This window comes from Heptranchias perlo, chromosome 25 (assembly GCF_035084215.1).
Source record: "Heptranchias perlo isolate sHepPer1 chromosome 25, sHepPer1.hap1, whole genome shotgun sequence".
Classification (NCBI taxonomy): domain Eukaryota; kingdom Metazoa; phylum Chordata; class Chondrichthyes; order Hexanchiformes; family Hexanchidae; genus Heptranchias; species Heptranchias perlo.
The window spans coordinates 26,809,947-26,829,654 of NC_090349.1; the positions used below are offsets into that span (position 1 = coordinate 26,809,947).

Genomic DNA, 19,708 nt, shown 5'->3' on the forward strand with positions numbered 1-19,708 from the left:
CTCAACACAAATCTGCATTTGTTTGAACACTATTGCATAAGCATAAGGTGCATTATAACCTTTATAGATTTACTATACGATGCAGTTTTGGATGACAGCTTTTAAATTCTTAAAATTAATATGCCAGAATATAAAAAGTAGTGAGAAATGGCCATTCGACCCAAAGAAACCTGCATGACTATTCTGAAACAATACCAACATCACCCCTCATTAAGAACTAAATTCAATCACCACTCCTGGCTGGCCTCCTATCTTCCGCCCTCCATAAACTTGAGCTCATCCAAAACTTTGCTGCCCATATCCTAACTCGCACCAAGTCCCGTTCTCCCTTCACCCATGCTCTGGGAACACCTCGATTTTAAAATTCTCATTCTTGGTTTCAAATCTCTCCATGGCCTCAACCCTCCCTATATCCAGCCCTACAACCTGCCGAGATCTCTGCGCTCCTCCAATTCTTGCCTCTTGCGCATCCCCGATTTTAATCGCTCCACCATTGGCGGCCGTGCCTTCAGCTGCCTAGGTCCTAAGCTCTGGAATTCCCTCCCTAAACCTCGCCGCCTCTCTACCTCTTTTAAGACGCTCCTAAAATCCTACCACTTTGACCAAGCTTTTGGTCACCTGTCCTAATATCTCGATGTGGCTCGGTGTCAAATTTTGTTTGATAATGCTCCTATGTTAATGGCGCTATATAAATGAAAGTTATATATTTAAACATTATCACTATTGACCATGATAAAATGTGGGTGAGAATGTTGGTTCTCAAACAAGCGTACTGAGCTTGAATAAAGGAGACTATGATGGTATGAGAGCGGAATTGATTAAAGTGGACTGGGAAAATAGATTAAAGGGTAAGACGGTACATGAGCAGTGGTGTTCATTCAAGGAGTTATTTTACAACTTTCAAAAAAAATATATTCCACTGAGGATAAAAGGGTGTAAAAGAAATGACAGCCATCCATGGCTAAGTAAAGAAATTAAGGATAGTATCCGACTAAAAACAAGGACATATAAGGTAGTCAAACTTAGTGGGAGGATAGAAGATTGGGAAGTCTTCAAAAGACAGCAAAAAGTAACTAAAGGATTGATTAAGAAAGGGAAGATAGATTATGAAAATAAACTAGCAAAAAATATAAAAACAGATAGCAAGAGTTTCTACAGTTATATAAAAAGAAAAAGGGTGGCTAAGGCAAACGTAGGTCCCTTAGAGGATGAGACCGGGAAATTAATGGTGGGAAACATGGAGATGGCAAAAATGCTGAACAAGTATTTTGTTTCAGTCTTTACGGTAGAGGACACTAAGAATATCCCAACACTGGACAAACAGGGGGCTCTGGGTGGGGGGGGGGGGGAGGAGGAGCTAAATACGATTAAAATCACTAAGGAATTTACTAAGGTACTTAGTAAATTAATGGGACTCAAGGTGGATAAATCCCCTGGACCTGATGGCTTACATCCTAGGGTCTTGAGGGAAGTGGCAGTAGGGATTGTGGATGCTTTGGTAATAATTTTCCAAACTTCTCTGGACTCGGCAAAGGTCCCGGCAGATTGGAAAACTGCTAATGTAACACCCTTATTTAAAAAGGGTAGTAGGCAGAAGGCTGGAAATTATAGACCAGTTAGCCTAACATCTGTGGTGGGTAAAATTTGGAAGTCTATTATTAAGGAGACAGTAGCGGAACATTTGGATAAACATAATTTAATAGGACAAAGTCAGCATGGCTTTACGAAGGGGAAGTCATGTCTGACAAATTTGCTTGAGTTCTTTGAGGACATAACGTACAGGGTGGATAAAGGGGAACCAGTGGACGTAGTGTATTTAGACTTCCAGAAGGCATTCGACAAGGTGCCACATAAAAGATTATTGCTCAAGATAAAGAATCACTGGATTGGGGGTAATATTCTGGCATGGGTGGAGGATTGGTTATCTAACAGGAAGCAGAGGGTTGGGATAAACGGTTCATTCTCGGACTGGCAACCAATAGCCAGTGGTGTTCCGCAGGGGTCGGTGCTGGGTCCCCAACTCTTTACAATCTATATTAATGATTTAGAGGAGGGGACTGAGTGTAACATATCAAAGTTTGCAGATGATACAAAGATGGGAGGGAAAGTGGAGAGTGAGGAGGACATAAAAAACGTACAAGGGGATATAGACAGGCTGGGTGAGTGGGCGGAGATTTGGCAGATGCAATACAATATTGGAAAATGTGAGGTTATGCACTTTGGCAGGAAAAATCAGAGAGCAAGTTATTATCTTAATGGCGAGAAACTGGAAAGTACTGCAGTACAAAGGGATCTGGGGGTCCTCGTGCAAGAAAATCAAAAGGTTAGTATGCAGGTGCAGCAGGTGATCAAGAAGGCCAACGCAATGTTGGCTTTTATTGGTAGGGGGATAGAATATAAAAACAGGGAGATATTGCTGCAGTTATATAAGGTATTGGTGAGACTGCACCTGGAATACTGCATACAGTTTTGGTGTCCATACTTAAGAAAAGACATACTTGCTCTCGAGGCAGTACAAAGGTTCACTCGGTTAATCCCGGGGATGAGGGGGCGGACGTATGAGGAGAGGTTGAGTAGATTGGGACTCTACTCATTGGAGTTCAGAAGAATGAGAGGCGATCTTATTGAAACATATAAGATTGTGAAGGGGCTTGATCGGGTGGATGCGGTGAGGATGTTCCCAAGGATGGGTGAAACTAGAACTAGGGGGCATAATCTTAGAATAAAGGGCTGCTCTTTCAAAACTGAGATGAGGAGAAACTTCTTCACTCAGAGGGTGGTAGGTCTGTGGAATTTGCTGCCCCAGGAAGCTGTGGACGCTACATCGTGAAATAAATTTAAAACAGAAATAGACAGTTTCCTAGAAGTAAAGGGAATTAGGAGTTACGGGGAGCGGGCAGGAAATTGGACATGAATTTAGATTTGAGGTTAGGATCAGATCAGCCATGATCTTATTGAATGGCGGAGCAGGCTCGAGGGGCCGATTGGCCTACTCCTGCTCCTATTTCTTATGTTCTTATGTCATTAATACAGCATAACAGGACAGTAATTTGTTCCTGTAGTCCACTCATCATGATTTTTCCTCATTTCAAACTCATAATACCATCCTAGATTCAGAATTTAATGTAAAGAATTTATTTTCACCCATATTACTAACTGCCCTTCATTGTCTAGAAGGCCCAACAGATAATATCTCTCAATCTCACTCAACATGAATAATCTGAGTTCTTAACTTGTCCTCCTTTGCATCCCTTTTGCACAACAATGCCCTTTAGTGTAAGATCAGCAAAACTGGAAGCAAATTTGCTTTTTGTTATTGAATCTGGATGTGTATAGTTTATATTTTTTTAATAAGTTTTTCTCCTACGTAGGCATCATTGAAGTCTTGCATTCTGAGGTTTTTCTGTATTCAACCCCATAGGAGAGGCAATATCAATATATGCATGCATTTAAAGAAAACAATACTTTAACATGCTTGGAGTACTATCTGCAGATTTGAAAGGATATTGGAGTCAAGGAAAAAGTGCAAAATAGAGCACTAGAAGGGTAAAGGAAATTCTTCATGCAAAGGGTTATTAGAATATGGCAAGTAAAGTCAACAATCACAACATTTAAAGAGGGAATCCAAAAAGAGTAGGGAAAGTAGACAGTAGAATGGTAGATAGCTCCAAGGAGTGAGGCCTAATAGCCTTCTTCTGTGCTGAACTGGCTATGATTTTATAACTAAAGGTGCAGCTTACCAAAGCTCAAGAGGCTGCAACTATTGGTTAGATGCACAAGAGACATGAAAAAATTGGCTTTGAACAGAAAACAAGATGTTAATGCCCTTTGAAGAGCATAAAGATGTGATTCCACCATTGCACAGGAAAAGAATGGAAGATTGTGAACACCAAGGGTATGCACTATAAAAGCAGTTTGATGAATGTAGAGCAATATCAACTGCAAGAGAGTAGATAGGGTTGCAAGATGAGCTGTAACTTATTTCAGAGCTTAAACTAAGCGAATAAATTGAGGAGCTGGCTTGAGTTAATACTTCCTTTCCAATAAAACAATGGGAGGGCCTGTACATGTGCAAACACCATCCTGCCTGGGCCAAGATGCATTTTTCTGCTCCAATGGTTGGTAACCATAAGCACATATGAAGATGAGTTAAAGTAAAAATTCTGGCAGCAAGAAATTTAAGCAATGTTTCAGTAATTGGTCACAGATTTGGCTCCTAATTCCTGCAATATAATGCAAAGGAACAAAATTTCTATTAACACAATACACAGAGAAGTAAAAAGTCAGTAATTAGCAGAATTGAGTCTGAAAGGTACAAAGGAAGTAAAACTTTTTGAATACAAAAGAAACACATCTAGTCAACCTTCAGTCCTTACCTAGCAATGGTACTTTGTTCTGTAGTAATTCACAATAGCTTGCAGTAAGGATTCCTACAGGGTTGGTTGGTACAAAGAGTCCTTCCCGTACCAGACGCTCACACGTTCGCATCAGGGTCCCTGAGAATTGGGAAGGATCAACTCCATAGTCTCTCCAACCTCCAACCCCATCCGCCACCCCTGAAAGAAAAGCAATTAGTTTACAAAGACTTAATATTCACTTAAGCAAAAATCAAAAAAACCCCAGAAATGTTGGAAATCTGAGCCAAAAACAGGAAATGTTGGAAACACTCAGATCAGACAGCATGTGTGCAGAGAATGGACATTAAAGTTTTGGGAGCGGACCCTTCGCCAAAAATGACTGTTTCCAGCATTTAACTGTTTTCGGTTTCTTAAATTTCACTTCACCAAAGATGGTTTTGAATTGGAAGATGGCACCGAAATGATTCTTCTACTTCTGTTTCCACTATCCCAGTGTTGTCCAATAAAAATCGCTGACTAGCCAGAAGTGTGGCTACAGCGACATTGTTTTAGCCACATGCACTAATTTTAGTAGAAAATGCCTTACATATATTCACACAATACAGGTAAATATACTTCACATGTTTATATTTACTTAACAAACATCTATCACCAATGTGAAATTTTGGAATCTTTCCCTTTCAACAAAGTTTAGAATTTTGGCACGAATTAACCAGACACAGCTCATCTTAGTGCAGCTTTGAGTGGTAGTTTGATTTCATCAATAATTGCTGAGAATGTTGACTCGGACAACCAAGTTCAGCCTAACATGAAGCACAGTTTGGCGACAGCAATTCTTGAAAACTGGATATTCACCTCCAGACAGGACTTTTGGCAATATTTTCAACAGTGTCAGTCATGTATCTACTTTGCAGTGTCAGCAGATCAATCTCCAGTCCACTTCCGTGCACTGAGAGCACTTCCACTAATTCGCTGTCAAAGCGGAGTGGATCTCTCATGAACTGAAAGGCCAGACTGAAACCATTAAAATCAGCAAATCGCAAATTTTTCCAACACACCTTGAAGCCAAGCAGCATTGTGATCTCTCTCAAGATCAGGCTCAGCTGCATGTTACTGCATATTTGGGTAGTAAAATCTTGCTCTTCCATTTAGCAAAAACAGTTTCAGCTTTGCCTAAAACTCAATCACACAGTGCACGAGGTCACAAACAGTCTTTCCATTTCCCTGCAGTTTCACGTTCAGTTCATTCATGACTATTGACATATGTGAGAAAGAACAAATCAGATTTCTTAGCTTCATATTCAATTTGAGAGTTGTCCAGTTCATCTTTCCCCCCCCCCCCCCCCCCCCAAGAAACTTTGTAATTGGTTGCAGCAGTTTGCCCCAACTCAGCCAGCGCATATTTGTGAAGTACACGATTTCTGAATAAAGGGCATCAGTCTCTTTCAGCAACTCGACAAACTGATGATTTAGCACATTGGAGCGGATAAAAATGTTTACAACAGTTTCCATCGCACGTTTCAACGAATCACCAACTGCAATCTGAGCATACGGCTCTTGGTAAATTATACAGTGAAAGACCAGAGACTGCTATGTACTTCTAATCTCATACTTTTTTCCACAATGTAACAAAGCTAGAGTTTCAACGATGCACTAGTGGTGACCGAGAACGGATTGTCCAGGACTTGCTCAAACCTTTCGATGACAAGTTTCACAGCAGACAAAAGGTCAGAATCACGTGTGCAGTGTTTCAGTCCCATTCTCGAGTTCGAAGTCTTTCTTAGCAAATTGTACCCAGAACACCAATTGGGCAGTGCCGTGAATGCCTCAGGATCCATTCAGTGCAAGTGAAAATTCAAGAGAATCTTTCAGCTCAGCTTTCAGAGATTTGATGCTGCTAGTCAGATCCAGCAAACAATAAATGGACTGATAACTCAGCCGTAGCTTTCGATTTTTCTGCAGAATGATGTTTCTGAGTTTTGGTTCATAGTTTTCCAATAAAATGTCACTATCTATCCATCAGAAAACGGTTTCTTTTTTCGCACAGAATCCAAGTTCTAAAGACGAGGGAAATTGTTTCAGAACAGTTTTCTGCTGGTTGAGAATTGATTTCAGTCACAAAACTTCATGCACTATTTTCTGCCAACCAATTAGAAATTTTGTCAAATTCAGAATGCAAATGTTAAAAACGTTTCTTAAATTATTCACCTTATTCTCAGCAAATGACTGTGCACAAAAGGCAAAGTGGGCTCTTGTAACTTTTCACAACGGAAAACTGAATTTCCCATTCATCGTGAAATGTTGTCCAACTTTCACCTAATGTCGACTCTGTGACGAGAGGCTCCACTGGCACAGTCAGCTAGCGCTCTAAAAGAACTATTCACAGAAGTGATGTGGAGATGCCGGTGATGGACTGGGGTTGACAATCGTAAACAATTTTACAACACCAAGTTATAGTCCAGCAATTTTATTTTAAATTCACAAGCTTTCGGAGGCTTCCTCCTTCGTCAGGTGAAAATGTCATTTTCACATCGTTCACCTGACGAAGGAGGAAGCCTCCGAAAGCTTGTGAATTTAAAATAAAATTGCTGGACTATAACTTGGTGTTGTAAAATTGTTTACAATTCACAGAAGTGTCACTGTTTCTAGTTTTCTTGTGACAAATCTGTCCATTTGCAAACCTATTCAATCCTTTATTCATTTGTGCTTTCACAAGACGTGTCAGACCCGCCCCTGCTCTCTGTACATTACACGGTTGGATGCTCCTTGCCCTTTGCCAAGACGTGCCATGTTGAAGCGGCACGTTATTGGCTAGGCATGCTTTTTTTCTGCAGTAATTCAAATTGGTTGAGCTGACAATGATGACATCTCCCTTCTCCTACAATTTGGTTGGTGTTTCCATGGTGCTGAAGGCCGTCATTTTCACCGTTTTAAAAGAAAACTAAGCAGTCGCCAAGGAAGTAAAGCACTCACAATGATCAAAAAAACACTTGCACACTCTGCTTTTGTCTTACCGTTTTACCAACAAATGCACAAAAAGGTTAAAGTACACGTGCTTTCGCTGTACGAGTATGAGTATTAAAATCACTTTAAATGTAGCTCTGACCAGCTACAGCACCACGATTCTTTCCTCTCTACCAGCGGTGAACTTCCCCACAGCTGGGAGCCTGCCCTGCATGTAGGAACATGGAACCCAGGAACACGGGTCGGGGTTGAAGAGGTAGGCAGAAGTTTTGCCCCAACTCACTTGCGGTGACAATCCTGCCCTTAAGGAAAAATACCTCCCCCCCCACCACCATTTCGACCATGTAGTACAAGACGGAACTAAATATTTTCAAAGTTGTGGCATCTAACTGCTAAGATGGAGCTGTGTTAAACCTGGCTATCCCTTTAAAGTCACTGCTCAAGTACTGTCTGTAGGAAGGTGGTCTAAATAGTCAACTCAAGGTAATTGTAGCTACTTGCAAATTGCTGAGGTTATTTAGAGGTTAACTGTTATTGCTTGTACATTTTTGGCTCCAGGTCAAAGGAACCCAGCATAAAATGACATTACTTAAAAAAAAATAGTTTGCACCTATAATGGAGTGTCACTGTCCTTGAGATAGACTTATTCTCCCAATAGCTCAATGAGCTGTTGAACAATATAAGCCAAGAAGGTTCTAGGTTTAATCCCTGCTCCATGAGGAGTTAGCTGATCTCACCTGTAGTACTAGCAGGAATGCTACAATTAGCCTCAGTGCGCCTAGAGCTCAATGGTGATGCCTCTTATGACTGAATTCCCGTAAGACTCCAGGTGAATAATGGACAGTTGGGCAGATACCAGATGGCAACCAGTACCAGTGGAACTGTACCTCAGAAAAGTGAAGAGAGGAGGAAATTGGCCGGTGAGAAAACAAAAATCATTTATAAAACCGCAACCATGCATATATGAAGAATTCATTGCCCCATTAATTAGAATAAATGTAATGGTTGTGGTCAAACTGCCTATGCACGAATGGTGTGTAGCAGGTTACTATAACATTGTTCAGTACTCAAACATTACTGAACACTGTCCACAAGAAAACCTGCCTTGATCTATATTGTACTGTATTAGTAGTCTAGCATTAATTTTGTTGTATTTTTAAATGAAAAATAACATTTTGTGGAATACTACAACAAACTAAAAAGATAGACAGCATAGCAAAACTAATGATTCAGTGAATACTCTGCATTACAATTTAGGGTAAATAAACACACCAAGCAGCAGCATGGATACTTCTAGTATGCAAAAACATTTATAAATAGATTTCTGCATATGCACAACTGTACTTTGTACCCATCTGAATCAAAGCTGCAAATTCACAGTTAAGATCAAGAATCATGTATATAAATGCCTGTGAAAATAAACTTAATTCTAATCCACAAAGTTTTGGCTGGAGCTTCTAGTGTACCAGATTCTCAAACTAGCATAAACACTAGATGCAAATTTCCTAGTTTCAGCTATTAAACAAAAGAATACACACGAGGTTACACTAGCTGGCGCCTTTTGTATAAACCAAGAACTAGATTCTGGTTGGGCCGCAAATGGTGTCCTACCAAAATTGACAGTACGATTCTAGAGATTGTTGAAAGTAAAGTGGAGGGAATCCGGCAGAGAATTCCAGAGGATGGTGTATAATGGCTGAACAAGTGGCCTCCAAAAGGAGTGGGAAGAGCAAAGAGAAGTCTATTACAGAAGAATGCATGCAGGGAATCAAGACAGAAGAAGATTGCTTCGGTAGGGGTGGGGCAAGACCATGGAGTGATTTGAAACAAGGTCAAGATTTCTGAAATCAATACTCGAGCACAGGGAGCAAGTGGAGCTCAGAGAACCAAGGTGATGGGAATATGGGACTTAGCACGGACGAGGACACAGACTGCAGCGTTTTGGATAATTAAACTTGCAGAGGATTGATGCAGGAGGGCACTTATATCACGCATGTCTTTTTGCTGTCTTGATTAGTCTGCAATGTTCCGAACTTGCTACATCTCTGCTTGCAACTTCTGTTGATCTATTATTAGAGCTACTAAATGCGACCATTGAAATGTAGCTGACCCTTCTCATCACTTGTCAAAGCTGTCTCTTGTAACTTCTGGGAAACCTATCTATCCTTCTTTTGTTCTGATGTTGCATTTGCTAACTTCTCTAGAGAAAAAAGAAGCCGTTTTTGGCTCTTTTTTTCTCCCCTAGCTCACAAACTCAACCTTCTTGGTAATGAACTGCTTAATTGCTCCTTTCTGTTAAACCATTATGACAAGCATCAAGTTTTACCCCTCTCCCAGATCAGTCAGATTCTCTGCTCTCTGATGAGGCTTCTCGCTCTGATGATACCCCTTCCACTATCAAAGACCTTTGTCCCCAGGCCTATGCAGTTGCTTCAACCTCTTATTGCTACTCCAGCTTTCCTTCTCCTTGGAAATTTGCTCACCTTTTTTCAGCCTTATCAGTTATTCTCAACTGGAGGAGCATGAAAATCTGAAAATCTTGGCTGAAAAAGTTCTACTAAACTAAATAATATGATATTTGTCAAGGACAAGCAAGTTGTGTGAACAAGCTCTGTCCAAAGGCAGACTTAAAAATATAACATTTTACTCCAGAACTTTAGAATTTTATCTGATTGAAATTACTATACCCACTCCAAGCAACCAAGAGGCCACAGGCCACACTTTAAATCAAGTCCACTCCCCATCCAAGAACATCACCATGGCCTTATCTGTTGTGATGTCTCGGTGGCATTTCTTGCCTCCTGCCCAAACTTTGCACTTCTTGGCCACTCACCACTTTGCTGCACGTGTGCTCTATTTCGGAGTCTAAATCCTGGGTTGCTTCCAACTCCCATCAACCCTTCAGTGCTTCTAGTACCCATCTATCTCCTCTCCTCACCCCCATCCCCCCAACTCGCTGCTCCCACAATGAAGTCTGCCCTCCACTACAATGACCTCCAGTACTTCCATACCCCAACCCATCACACACTCCCATACCCCAGCTACTTTCTATTGATGTCACAGCCCAACCTCACAACATTTTGCACGTCAGCCCCCAATCCCACTCCTAACTGCCCAAAAGCATCTTAGAATTCTGAGTCTCCAGTCGTTCCCCTTGAGTCCTTGAAAATTAGTCATCACCTGGAGCCTGAAATTTACAAGCATCTCCGATTGACCTCAGCAGTGTAACAGCAGTTACACAGATTCACCTATTTAGATCAGTGGCATTAAAGGCACCGTGTAGGTTAGAAACTCAACATCACAACTGTGCTCCTGACCAGAGATTTGCTATTTGCTGGCTAACATTTATCCCTCAACCAATACCACTAAAGATTATCTGGTCATTTATCTCAATGCTGTTTGTGAAATCTTGCTGTGTTCAAAGTTCCCAACATTGCAGTGACTACATTTCAAAAAATACTTCTTTGTGAAGTACTTTGGAACTTCTGGAGACTGTGAAAGGCCCTATATACACACACACTCACATATGTTTGTTCTTAACATTATTGCTTTCATTCACAGAGAGGTTAGCTGTAAGTCGGCAGAACTCAGACGTAGGAATCTTTCCCCCTCCCCTCCAGTATGCACGGGGTACTGCTGGAGTTTGGGCAACTAAACTCTTTCACATCACCGATAAGATTTCCACTGCTTGTTCAACTAGGACCAGCCTACCCATCACGGCTTTGGACTGCAGAGCTTCCTAGAACAGAGTGGGAAGAATCCCACCCTTAGTGGCAGGTCTACCCACCATCCCCCAACCAGGTTTCATTAATGAGCCAGGCTGACTAGTCAATCATCAGTGCCCTAGAGTACTGTTTGGCTCAGATACTGAATTGCCAGATCTGGCTAAGGACACACTGAAGAGGTCATTTTAACTTGTCTATACTCATGGAACAGGTCAATTTTTCCATCAAACACTAAAAGATCAATATGTTAGTAACTATTTTATGAATGGTTAAAATCAATGAACCAGTCAGGGAAACAGGCACCGTAGGATTATTTTACTTCTGTAGATGCCTTTAAAATAAATGATAAACTGTAGTAATATTCTCTCTGAAGAGCCAAACGATATACTTAATAACACACAGTCTGCCAAATGACAAAGGCAAGCACCCTGTGGAAGTGTTCTTTAACCTAACTTAAGGGAGTATCAGTAAAACAGAAAATACTGGAAATACATAGCATCTGAAAAGAAAGCATTTCAGATTCAAACCCTTCACTAAAACTGGAAACGGGAAGATAACCGACCCCTTTATTGGACTTAAACAAAACAAAAGGAGGAAGAACAGGTAAAAGTCAAGGGCTAGATATACTGTAAGTCTAATCTAAGCTTGTGAAAAGATTTTCTTTTAAAAAGCTGGAAAGAGGACAAGAAGTATTGATGAAAGGTCTTCGATCTGAAACGTTAACTCTGTTTTTCTCCACAGATGCTGCTCGACTTGCTGAGCTTCTCCAGCTTTTTCTGTTTTTATTTCAAGAAGTATTTGATGTACAAAGATCACCTCAGTTAATGGAGAGGCATTAGAAAGACAAAAGGGGAGCCAAACAGAAGGAAATGAAGTTGAAGATGGATGGGAAAAAACAGCAAACAAATGGATAGTGCTTGGATGATAACGTGTCTTTATATAGCACCCTTATTGTAGATAGATATCTCGAAGCGCTTTACAGAACTAAGCCAGTGGGAGAGTTAGCCAAAAGCTAGGTCAAAAAGATGGATTTCAAGGTGGATTTTAAAAGATAGAGAGGAGGCAGAGGGAATTTCAGAGAATGGGGCCATAGCAACTGAAGGCTCTGCCACCGATGATGGGGGAGGGGAGGAAAGGAGAGATGCACAGACCAGAGTCGGAGAACACAAGGCTTATGGAGGTTGCAAATGTAAGGTGAAGCAGAGCGATGGAGGGAGATGAGAATTTCATCTTGTATGCATTGGGGGTCAGATAGCCAGTGTAGACAAGCATGGAGGCCAGGTAAAGCCACTTGAATGGTCAGAAAATTGGTGTGGAGGGGTTGATGGAACAAGAGGTGGGTTTCACAGAAGAGATGAGCTTAGAGGGGGTAGGGGAGAGAGAGAGGGGGGGGGGGGGGGAAGAGGTGGTAACAGATGGATTAGAAGCAGGGGAGGGTATAAAAAATATGGGGAGGAGACAGATGAAGAAATCCTATTCAAACGAGGTGTAGGAGATTAGGGTGGGGCAAAGCAGTTTGAGGCTATGGTTCCTACTGGACGATAAGAGCTGCAGGGTTCTTGCCCCCCCAGGAACCGGTGAAGGGTGGATCTGAGTAATAAGAGGAATTTCTAAAAAGAGATCTGACAATGACCGACAAGGGCAACCACACCCCAAGTTCACGTGAGTTTCCAGCCCTCAGACATAAGGTAATGCAGATGTGAACTATACCAGAAAAATGACAGGATTATGAGACAACTGAGTGATTTGGTAGCAACAAGGACATTTTGTAGAGGCCAGAGAGCAGATCAACAGTTGTGGAGGTACAGAGGAAAAGGAGTTGAGAGTTTAGGAGTGCATTTGTGAGGCAGCTTGGGGGATGTCAGGGAGAAGGGGGAAGAGAAAGTTGTTTTCCAGGGACCACTAACCTCAGTCTAGTTCAACTGAGACAATGGCCAGGGAAGGGTATGGAGGGAGTTTGGGGTGGGGGCAGAAGACAATGGCTTTGGTCTTCATTATTTCTGCCCCATGAAAATGGAGCCCATTTAAGTGAATAGGCCCTTTACCAGCTAACTTGTTCACTTATTTGGACTATTTTCAACAGTATTCTTTCTCGTTGCTTAAAATTATTAAAAGTGCCTGTAGTGTTAACAAAATGCAATGGTTTTAATCCAGCACAACAGTTTTCAACATTACAGCATCACAGGCGATCAGTCAGCTATATGTGCTATTGGCACATGCCACTGAAATACAAAACAAAATGACAGGAGGAAAGTTCTCTAAGCAGGAACAATGCACAGGGGTATAATAATGGACCAGCTTTTTAGTCAGCTGCAATGTTTGACCATCTCATTTAACACCATTAGATATTTTTATATTAATTTGAAGCTGATAAAATGGGGTTGAAAACCATCTTTTAAATAGCTGCAGTTGGAAATATTTTAATTCACAAATAGGCTGTCCAACTCTCAATCTGGAAAAGATGGGAAATCACAAAAAATGTATAATGAGATTAAATTAATTTAAGCAAGCTATCTACTAATGGGGTATTCATGTAAGTGGGCTTTAAGGTACAAAACTGGCAGTCTCATTCAGAGATTACAAGAATCACTGTTGTGGAAAATAGGGTCATTGCAGAAGATGAGGAATAACATGTTGTTTGATCAGTGTAGAAGGGTCTGTACGTGCATCTAATCCATAATCAACAAATACTGAGTATAAAGAGTGAAAAACAACTTGTACTTGCATAGCATCTTTAATGTAGAGGTGCTTCACAGAGGCATAATCAGACAAAGTTTATGGAAAGCGGAGAATAGGAGGCTGGCCAGGAAAGGATTGGAATAATTGAGCCTTGAGGTCACAATGGTAACGATGAGGGTTTCAGCAACTGGTGGTCTGAGGCAGAGGTAGGCAATGTCACAAATGTGGAAGTAGACAGTTTGTGTCATGGAGCAGAAAGAGGGTCAGAAGCTCAGCTCTAGGTCGAATAGGATACCAAGGTTGCCATCAGTCTAGTTCAACCTGAGACAATGGCCAGGGAAGGGTACGGAGGGAGTTTGGGGTGGGGGCTGAAGACAATGGCTTTGGTCTTCCCATTATTTAAAATGGAAGAAATTGTGGCTCATCCAAGACCGAACGTCAGCCAAGCAGTCTGACAACAGAGGCAGTCGAGGAGTCGAGAGAGGTGGCGGAGGTGTAGAGCTGGGTTGTCAGCATAAAAATGGAAGTTGACTCCATGATGATGTAATTATACCCTCCCAGTGATGCCACTGCAGCATCTCCACTGGAGGAGGGGGTAGTAATTATAGTGTGACAAATTTACATAAGCAGTTTCCATTAGAAATGGGGACATAATTTATAATGGAAAAAGAAGTATATGCAGACAAGATTTTTTTTAAAATATAAATTAGTATTTCTCTCCAGCTAAAGATCTGACTCACTAGAGAAACAGAAACTCCAGCGTCCATGATTTTGACATTATGGCAACATAGGATCACCCTGAAGTGGCAGCACAAATCATGACCAATAGACAGAGAGCCACGAGTAAAATTACCTAAGTGTCAGCGTAAGGAATGGATAGTTATTTGTGTAGCTGACAATTAGAATTTTTGCCATGCCATTCTTGTGCATTTCCTTAACTTATCACGGCCCTTCAATTAATATCAATGAAACTGTCAAACCAATTCAAATTTAAACTAGTTGATGCCCCATCTAATTTCTTTTAGAAACAAGCCATTTCCTCTTTAGAGCATTTTTGAATTAAGGAACAAGACTATAATGAATCAGCTGGTTTTCACATCGTAGACGATATATGCACAAGTTCTTGATGGATTTAAAGCTACATTTATACAGTAGTTACTGTTCTCAAACTGCTAGCTACAGAACCAATTCCAACCTAACAGATCTCGATTTATGTTACCTGACTGCAAATTGAGTTTTCAGGACCACAAGTGAGTTCTAAACACACATACTGTGACCTGAAGCACTGAGGAATCCCTGCAACTTCTAAATTATTCCAGTTGTACAGATATTCGATAGCACACACGAATATGCTCTTTAATTCAACAGGGTAACATGCAAGACGCTTCTCTACAAGATCAAAGCCTCTGGTATTAGTGGTAATATATTGAGCTGGATTGAGAACTGACTGGAAGGATGTAAGCAGAAAGTAGTTATCGATGGATCTGGATCTGTTTAGAGACTGGTCACCAACGGTGTCCCGCAGGGATTGGCGTTGGGACCATTGCTCTTTTCTATTTTTATTAATGATCTATATGTAGGTGTTGGAGGTACAATCTGCAAATTTGGAGATGATACCAAGATCTGTGCGAGTGTCAGGGCTGTAGACGATGCTCGACTGCTTCAGGCGGATCTTGATGTGTTGGCGGACTGGACTCGTGACTGGCAAATTATGTTTAATTTAGAGAAGTGCAGTGTTATGCATGTGGGCGGGACAAATGCTTAACATACATACAACCTTCAGGGAAAACCAGTAAAGCAGGTGGAGAGATCTGGGTGTTCTAGTGCATGGGTCTCTAAAGGTTCATGAGCAATGTCGTGAAGTGAGAACTAGAACAAATAGGGTGTTGGAGTGCATTTATAAGACAAAGCATGCTATTTTGTCCTTGTAGAAAAGCGTCTTGCTTGTTACCCTGTCGAATTAAAGAGCATGTTCATGTGTGCTATCGAATATCTGTACAACTGGAATAATTTAGAAGTTGCAGGGATTCCTCAGTCCTTCAGGTCACAGTATGTGTGTTTAGAACTCACTTGTGGTCCTGAAAACTCAATTTGCAGTCAGGTAACATAAATCGAGATCTGTCAGGCTGGACTGGTTCTGTAGCTAGCAGTTTGAGAACAGGCCTCATTTGAAATACTGTGTCCAGTTTTGGTCGTCTCACATGGTGGGTGATGGAGGCTTCAGAAAGGGTGCAGAGGAGGGTCGCTAGATTAATTCCCAGCTTAAAGCATCTTCGTTATCAAGATAAGCTAAAAGAGTTGGGATTTGATTGAGGTTTAAGATGTTGAATGGAATAGATTGTATTCCAGTTGACAGTTTGTTACAATTAAATACATTAGGGAGGATCAGAAGTCACAATTTTAAGTTGTACAAGTTCAGATCTAGGTTAGATGTTAGGAGGCAGTTCCTTTCGCAGAGAAGAGTGGACCTCAAACAGGAGGTTTGTGCGGTGGGTGCCAATTCGTTGAATTCCTTCAGGGGAGAGCTGGAACTCTTACAAAAGGTAGGTAATGTAATGCATAGAATTCAGGGCCAGAGCTTTCGCCTGGACTAGTTTTGATCGCCAAAGGGATTGAGGGGAATTGCTCAGAATTCCCCCCACTCCCCCAATGGCCAGGGTTGTGTGTCTGGTTTTTCACCTCTCCCAGGAGATCACATGTTGTGGGGTGGGGAGTGTATATATTGTGATACACAAGGTATCACGATTGTGTGGGGCAGGCTGAATGGACTAGAGGGTCTTTTCCAGTCCGTCATTATTGACATGTTCCTAATTTTCTACCATTATAATTTTATTAAACCAAAATGGATCAAATGCAGTCAATTATTCACAACGCTGTTCCAAATTATGTTTCATAACGTTTACACAAGTTGCACGAATTCAGGTTTATGAGAGATTTTTTTTGAAGTATGCAGCAGTGTCATTGAAGTTGAATACAACTGTTAATTGCAACATGCGATCTGTTTCATATTTCCTACGGACTTACAAATGCGGAAGTCAGGCTCAATACTCTAGTCCTAACACAGAAGTGAGTGCCTTCTTTGTTCATAGGCACGTTTGAAACTGCAGAACAGTAATTTTAACAAAATATTAGGAGCCTGTACGCAATGCTTTTCTATACAATCGTGGGATTTGTGAAATATTTTTGCAATACGCATGAGTAGCATTCACCACCCACCTCAATTTTCATAGCTCCTCAGAACAGAAAACCTCGTGCTCCGAGAGATAAATATATTATTTCATCCCAATTAGAAACCATTTTAAAATCTTGGTTAGAAATTTGATTGAGGGTGGGGTGGGAAGAAGCTAAAAAGTTTGCGAATTTGAAACATTACATAAAACCTTCGCAAGTGTGACTAAAGAGAAGCCCAAGACTTGGCCGATAGTCAGAGTGCGGGTTAGCATATTAAAAGTACTAAAAGCAAAACGATGCTTTAACACAATATTAAATATGTTGCTAACGTCACTTTATAATCGAAACTCGCTGAATTTAGTTATTTCATCCGTGTCGATCTTAAACAGGCCTTTTGTGTGCCATAATACTGGATTCTCCAAACGCAATGTGCTTCATTTCATACCAACATTTCCTTTTCTTATTTAAAATGTTGCCGTTTTCTAACTATAAACAAAACGTTAAATAATAAAGTAACCCACTTACCCAAAACATCGGCGCTCCTATGCCTGGCTATGAAACAAGCGTCGTCTCCGTAACACATCCCTTTCTTTAAAATCCCTTTCCTGAAGTCCTTCCCAAAGCCACAACTGGCTGTAACCAAACTATAATCCCGAGAATCCGTCTGGGAAAGTCCTCCCAATACCGCTCTGGCCACCAGTCTTCCATAGGACAAAACTGAGAACATCACTGCACCTTGGGATCTCACCGGCTCCTTATACCCCACACTGGCGGGGGGTGGTGGTGCGGACTTCGCTCGCTCGCTCGCGCACACACACACCCACCCACGGACCAGCGCCACACACAAACACGCAGCCGACTTGTTCTTTTTCTCTCGTACTTTTACTCTGTCACTCAAAGTCTCTGTTTCAGGTGGACTCGGCCGGCTCCGTCGAACTGCAACCTGATAACCGCCATCTTCCCTGCACAAAACACACCCTCATCACGAAGCAGACAAACTGTCACTAACGTCACGGCACGTCAGGTTCAACATCTCGGGCTCAACCGCGCTCGTAACTCCCTGGGAACGTCACAGGGGCGGACAATGTGTCATTCGCCGCTGTTACGTAACAATCCCGGTCATCACCTTCACCTTCACCAAGAGACCGTTTGAAATGACTCGCTCGAAAGAACCGTTAAGATTTTTTATAAACTTTATTTACGTTTTAACGTAAATTTTAAACTGCGCAACGCACGAAATATCCCGACGAACTGTTACGGACGGAATTTCCCGACGCAGTGACATCATACTAAATGCTGCATTTTTAATATTTTGTTTTTATTTTTGTTTTTGTGCATAAAACGGAAATGATATCGAGGTACTGAATTTTTTTTATTTTAAATATTTTACCTGTATGCTTTTGAATGATTTCCCATCAGCCAACAGGAAGCGGATGCTGGCGGTTGTTTAATGGTTGCCCACAGCAATGGGTTCGTCCGTTTCTCTATTGACAGTTTGGGGACTCTTATTATTCAGCGTGCAGATCAATATTGTTAATGTGCGCGCTGACGATAACTTCACGAAAAGTGTCGGCACTTCAAGTCTCCCTGATCCTACCTCTGACAATATTACGTTCTTTCCTTTCGAGAATTCCACAGATTCAATAACGGCTTTCTCTACTCCTACGTCAACAATCCGGATCGGTACAGGTGTCACTCCCGTTGTGACTCTTCCCTGGGCAGGTAGACTGCCAGATCTTAAAATAAATGGTAGGTTTGTGTTCTTATTTTGCTTGCCTACTTTGAAAGAGAGTCGCATCATCATCAGGACCCTTTTTAAAAACCGTAGGGCAGCATTCGAAGAGCAGAATTTGCTTCCTCTTGTTCTGAAAATGTAAGGAGTTAGCTTTTAGCACGCGAGGGAGCCTTGGGAAGGCGCTCAACACCGGTGCCAGTATCCCCAATTGATTCTTTCGAATGATTTAGTTCAGCAAATGTTAAGGGGTAGCATGATGAATTAAAAAGTACAGAGTGCAAATGCTGGAAATTTAAAATAAAAACAGAAAATGCTGGAAATACACAGTGTCTGAAAAGATGGCTTCGGAATTCTGATGAAATGACTGCACCTTAGAACAGAGTAGCTAGGTTAAGGGGAGATTTAATAGAAATGTTCAAAATCATGAACGGTTTTGATAGAGTAAATAAGAAGAAACTGTTTCCTGTAGCAGAAGGGTCACTGGAAAGGGTCAGTAACCAGAGGACATAGATTCAAGGTGATCAACAAAAGAGCCAGAGGCGACATAAGACCATAAGAGATAGGAGCAGGAGTAGGCCATTCAATGAGATCATGGCTGATCTGATTTTTACCTCAACTCCACTTTCCTGCCTTTTTCCCCATATCCTTTGACTCCCTTGCTGATCAAAAATTTGTCTAACTCAGCCTTGAATGTATTCAATGACTCAGCCTCCACAGCTTTTTGGGGTAAAGAATTCCAAAGATTCACCACCCTCTGGGAGAAGAAATTTCTCCTAATTTCCGTCTTAAACGGGCAACCCCTTATTCTGAGACTATGCCTCCTAGTTTTAGATTCCCCCATGAGGGGTAACATCCTCTCAGCATCTACCCTATCGAGTCCCCTCAGAATCTTGTATGTTTCAATAAGCTCTCCTCTCATTCTTCTAAACTCCACAATGAGTATAGACCCAACCTGTTCAATCTTTCCTCATAAGACAACCCTTCCATACCCGGAATCAACCTAGTGAACCTTCTCTGAACTGCCTCCAATGCAAGTATGTCCTTCCTTAAATAAGGGCACCAGAACTGTACACAAT

General features: G+C 41.5%; 2 protein-coding genes across 3 annotated transcripts in view; one reads left to right on the plus strand and one right to left on the minus strand.

Annotated features, from left to right (window-relative positions):
* Window positions 1–17,996, minus strand: part of LOC137342143 (protein phosphatase PTC7 homolog) — a 32,296-nt gene extending 14,300 nt beyond the window's left edge. The window contains exons 1-2 of the mRNA XM_068005846.1: window positions 17,423–17,996; window positions 4,377–4,556 (exon numbers count right to left, since the gene is read on the minus strand). Of these exons, the coding sequence (XP_067861947.1) occupies window positions 4,377–4,556; window positions 17,423–17,624 (382 nt within the window). The 5' untranslated portion in view covers window positions 17,625–17,996. The remainder of the gene's footprint in view (window positions 1–4,376; window positions 4,557–17,422) is intronic.
* tctn1 (tectonic family member 1) overlaps window positions 17,994–19,708 on the plus strand; it is a 37,082-nt gene continuing 35,367 nt past the window's right edge. The window contains exon 1 of one of the 2 annotated variants that reach the window (XM_068005845.1): window positions 17,994–18,646. In XM_068005845.1, the coding sequence (XP_067861946.1) occupies window positions 18,364–18,646 (283 nt within the window). In that variant the 5' untranslated portion in view covers window positions 17,994–18,363. The remainder of the gene's footprint in view (window positions 18,647–19,708) is intronic. The other variant, XM_068005844.1, reaches the window with a different exon arrangement.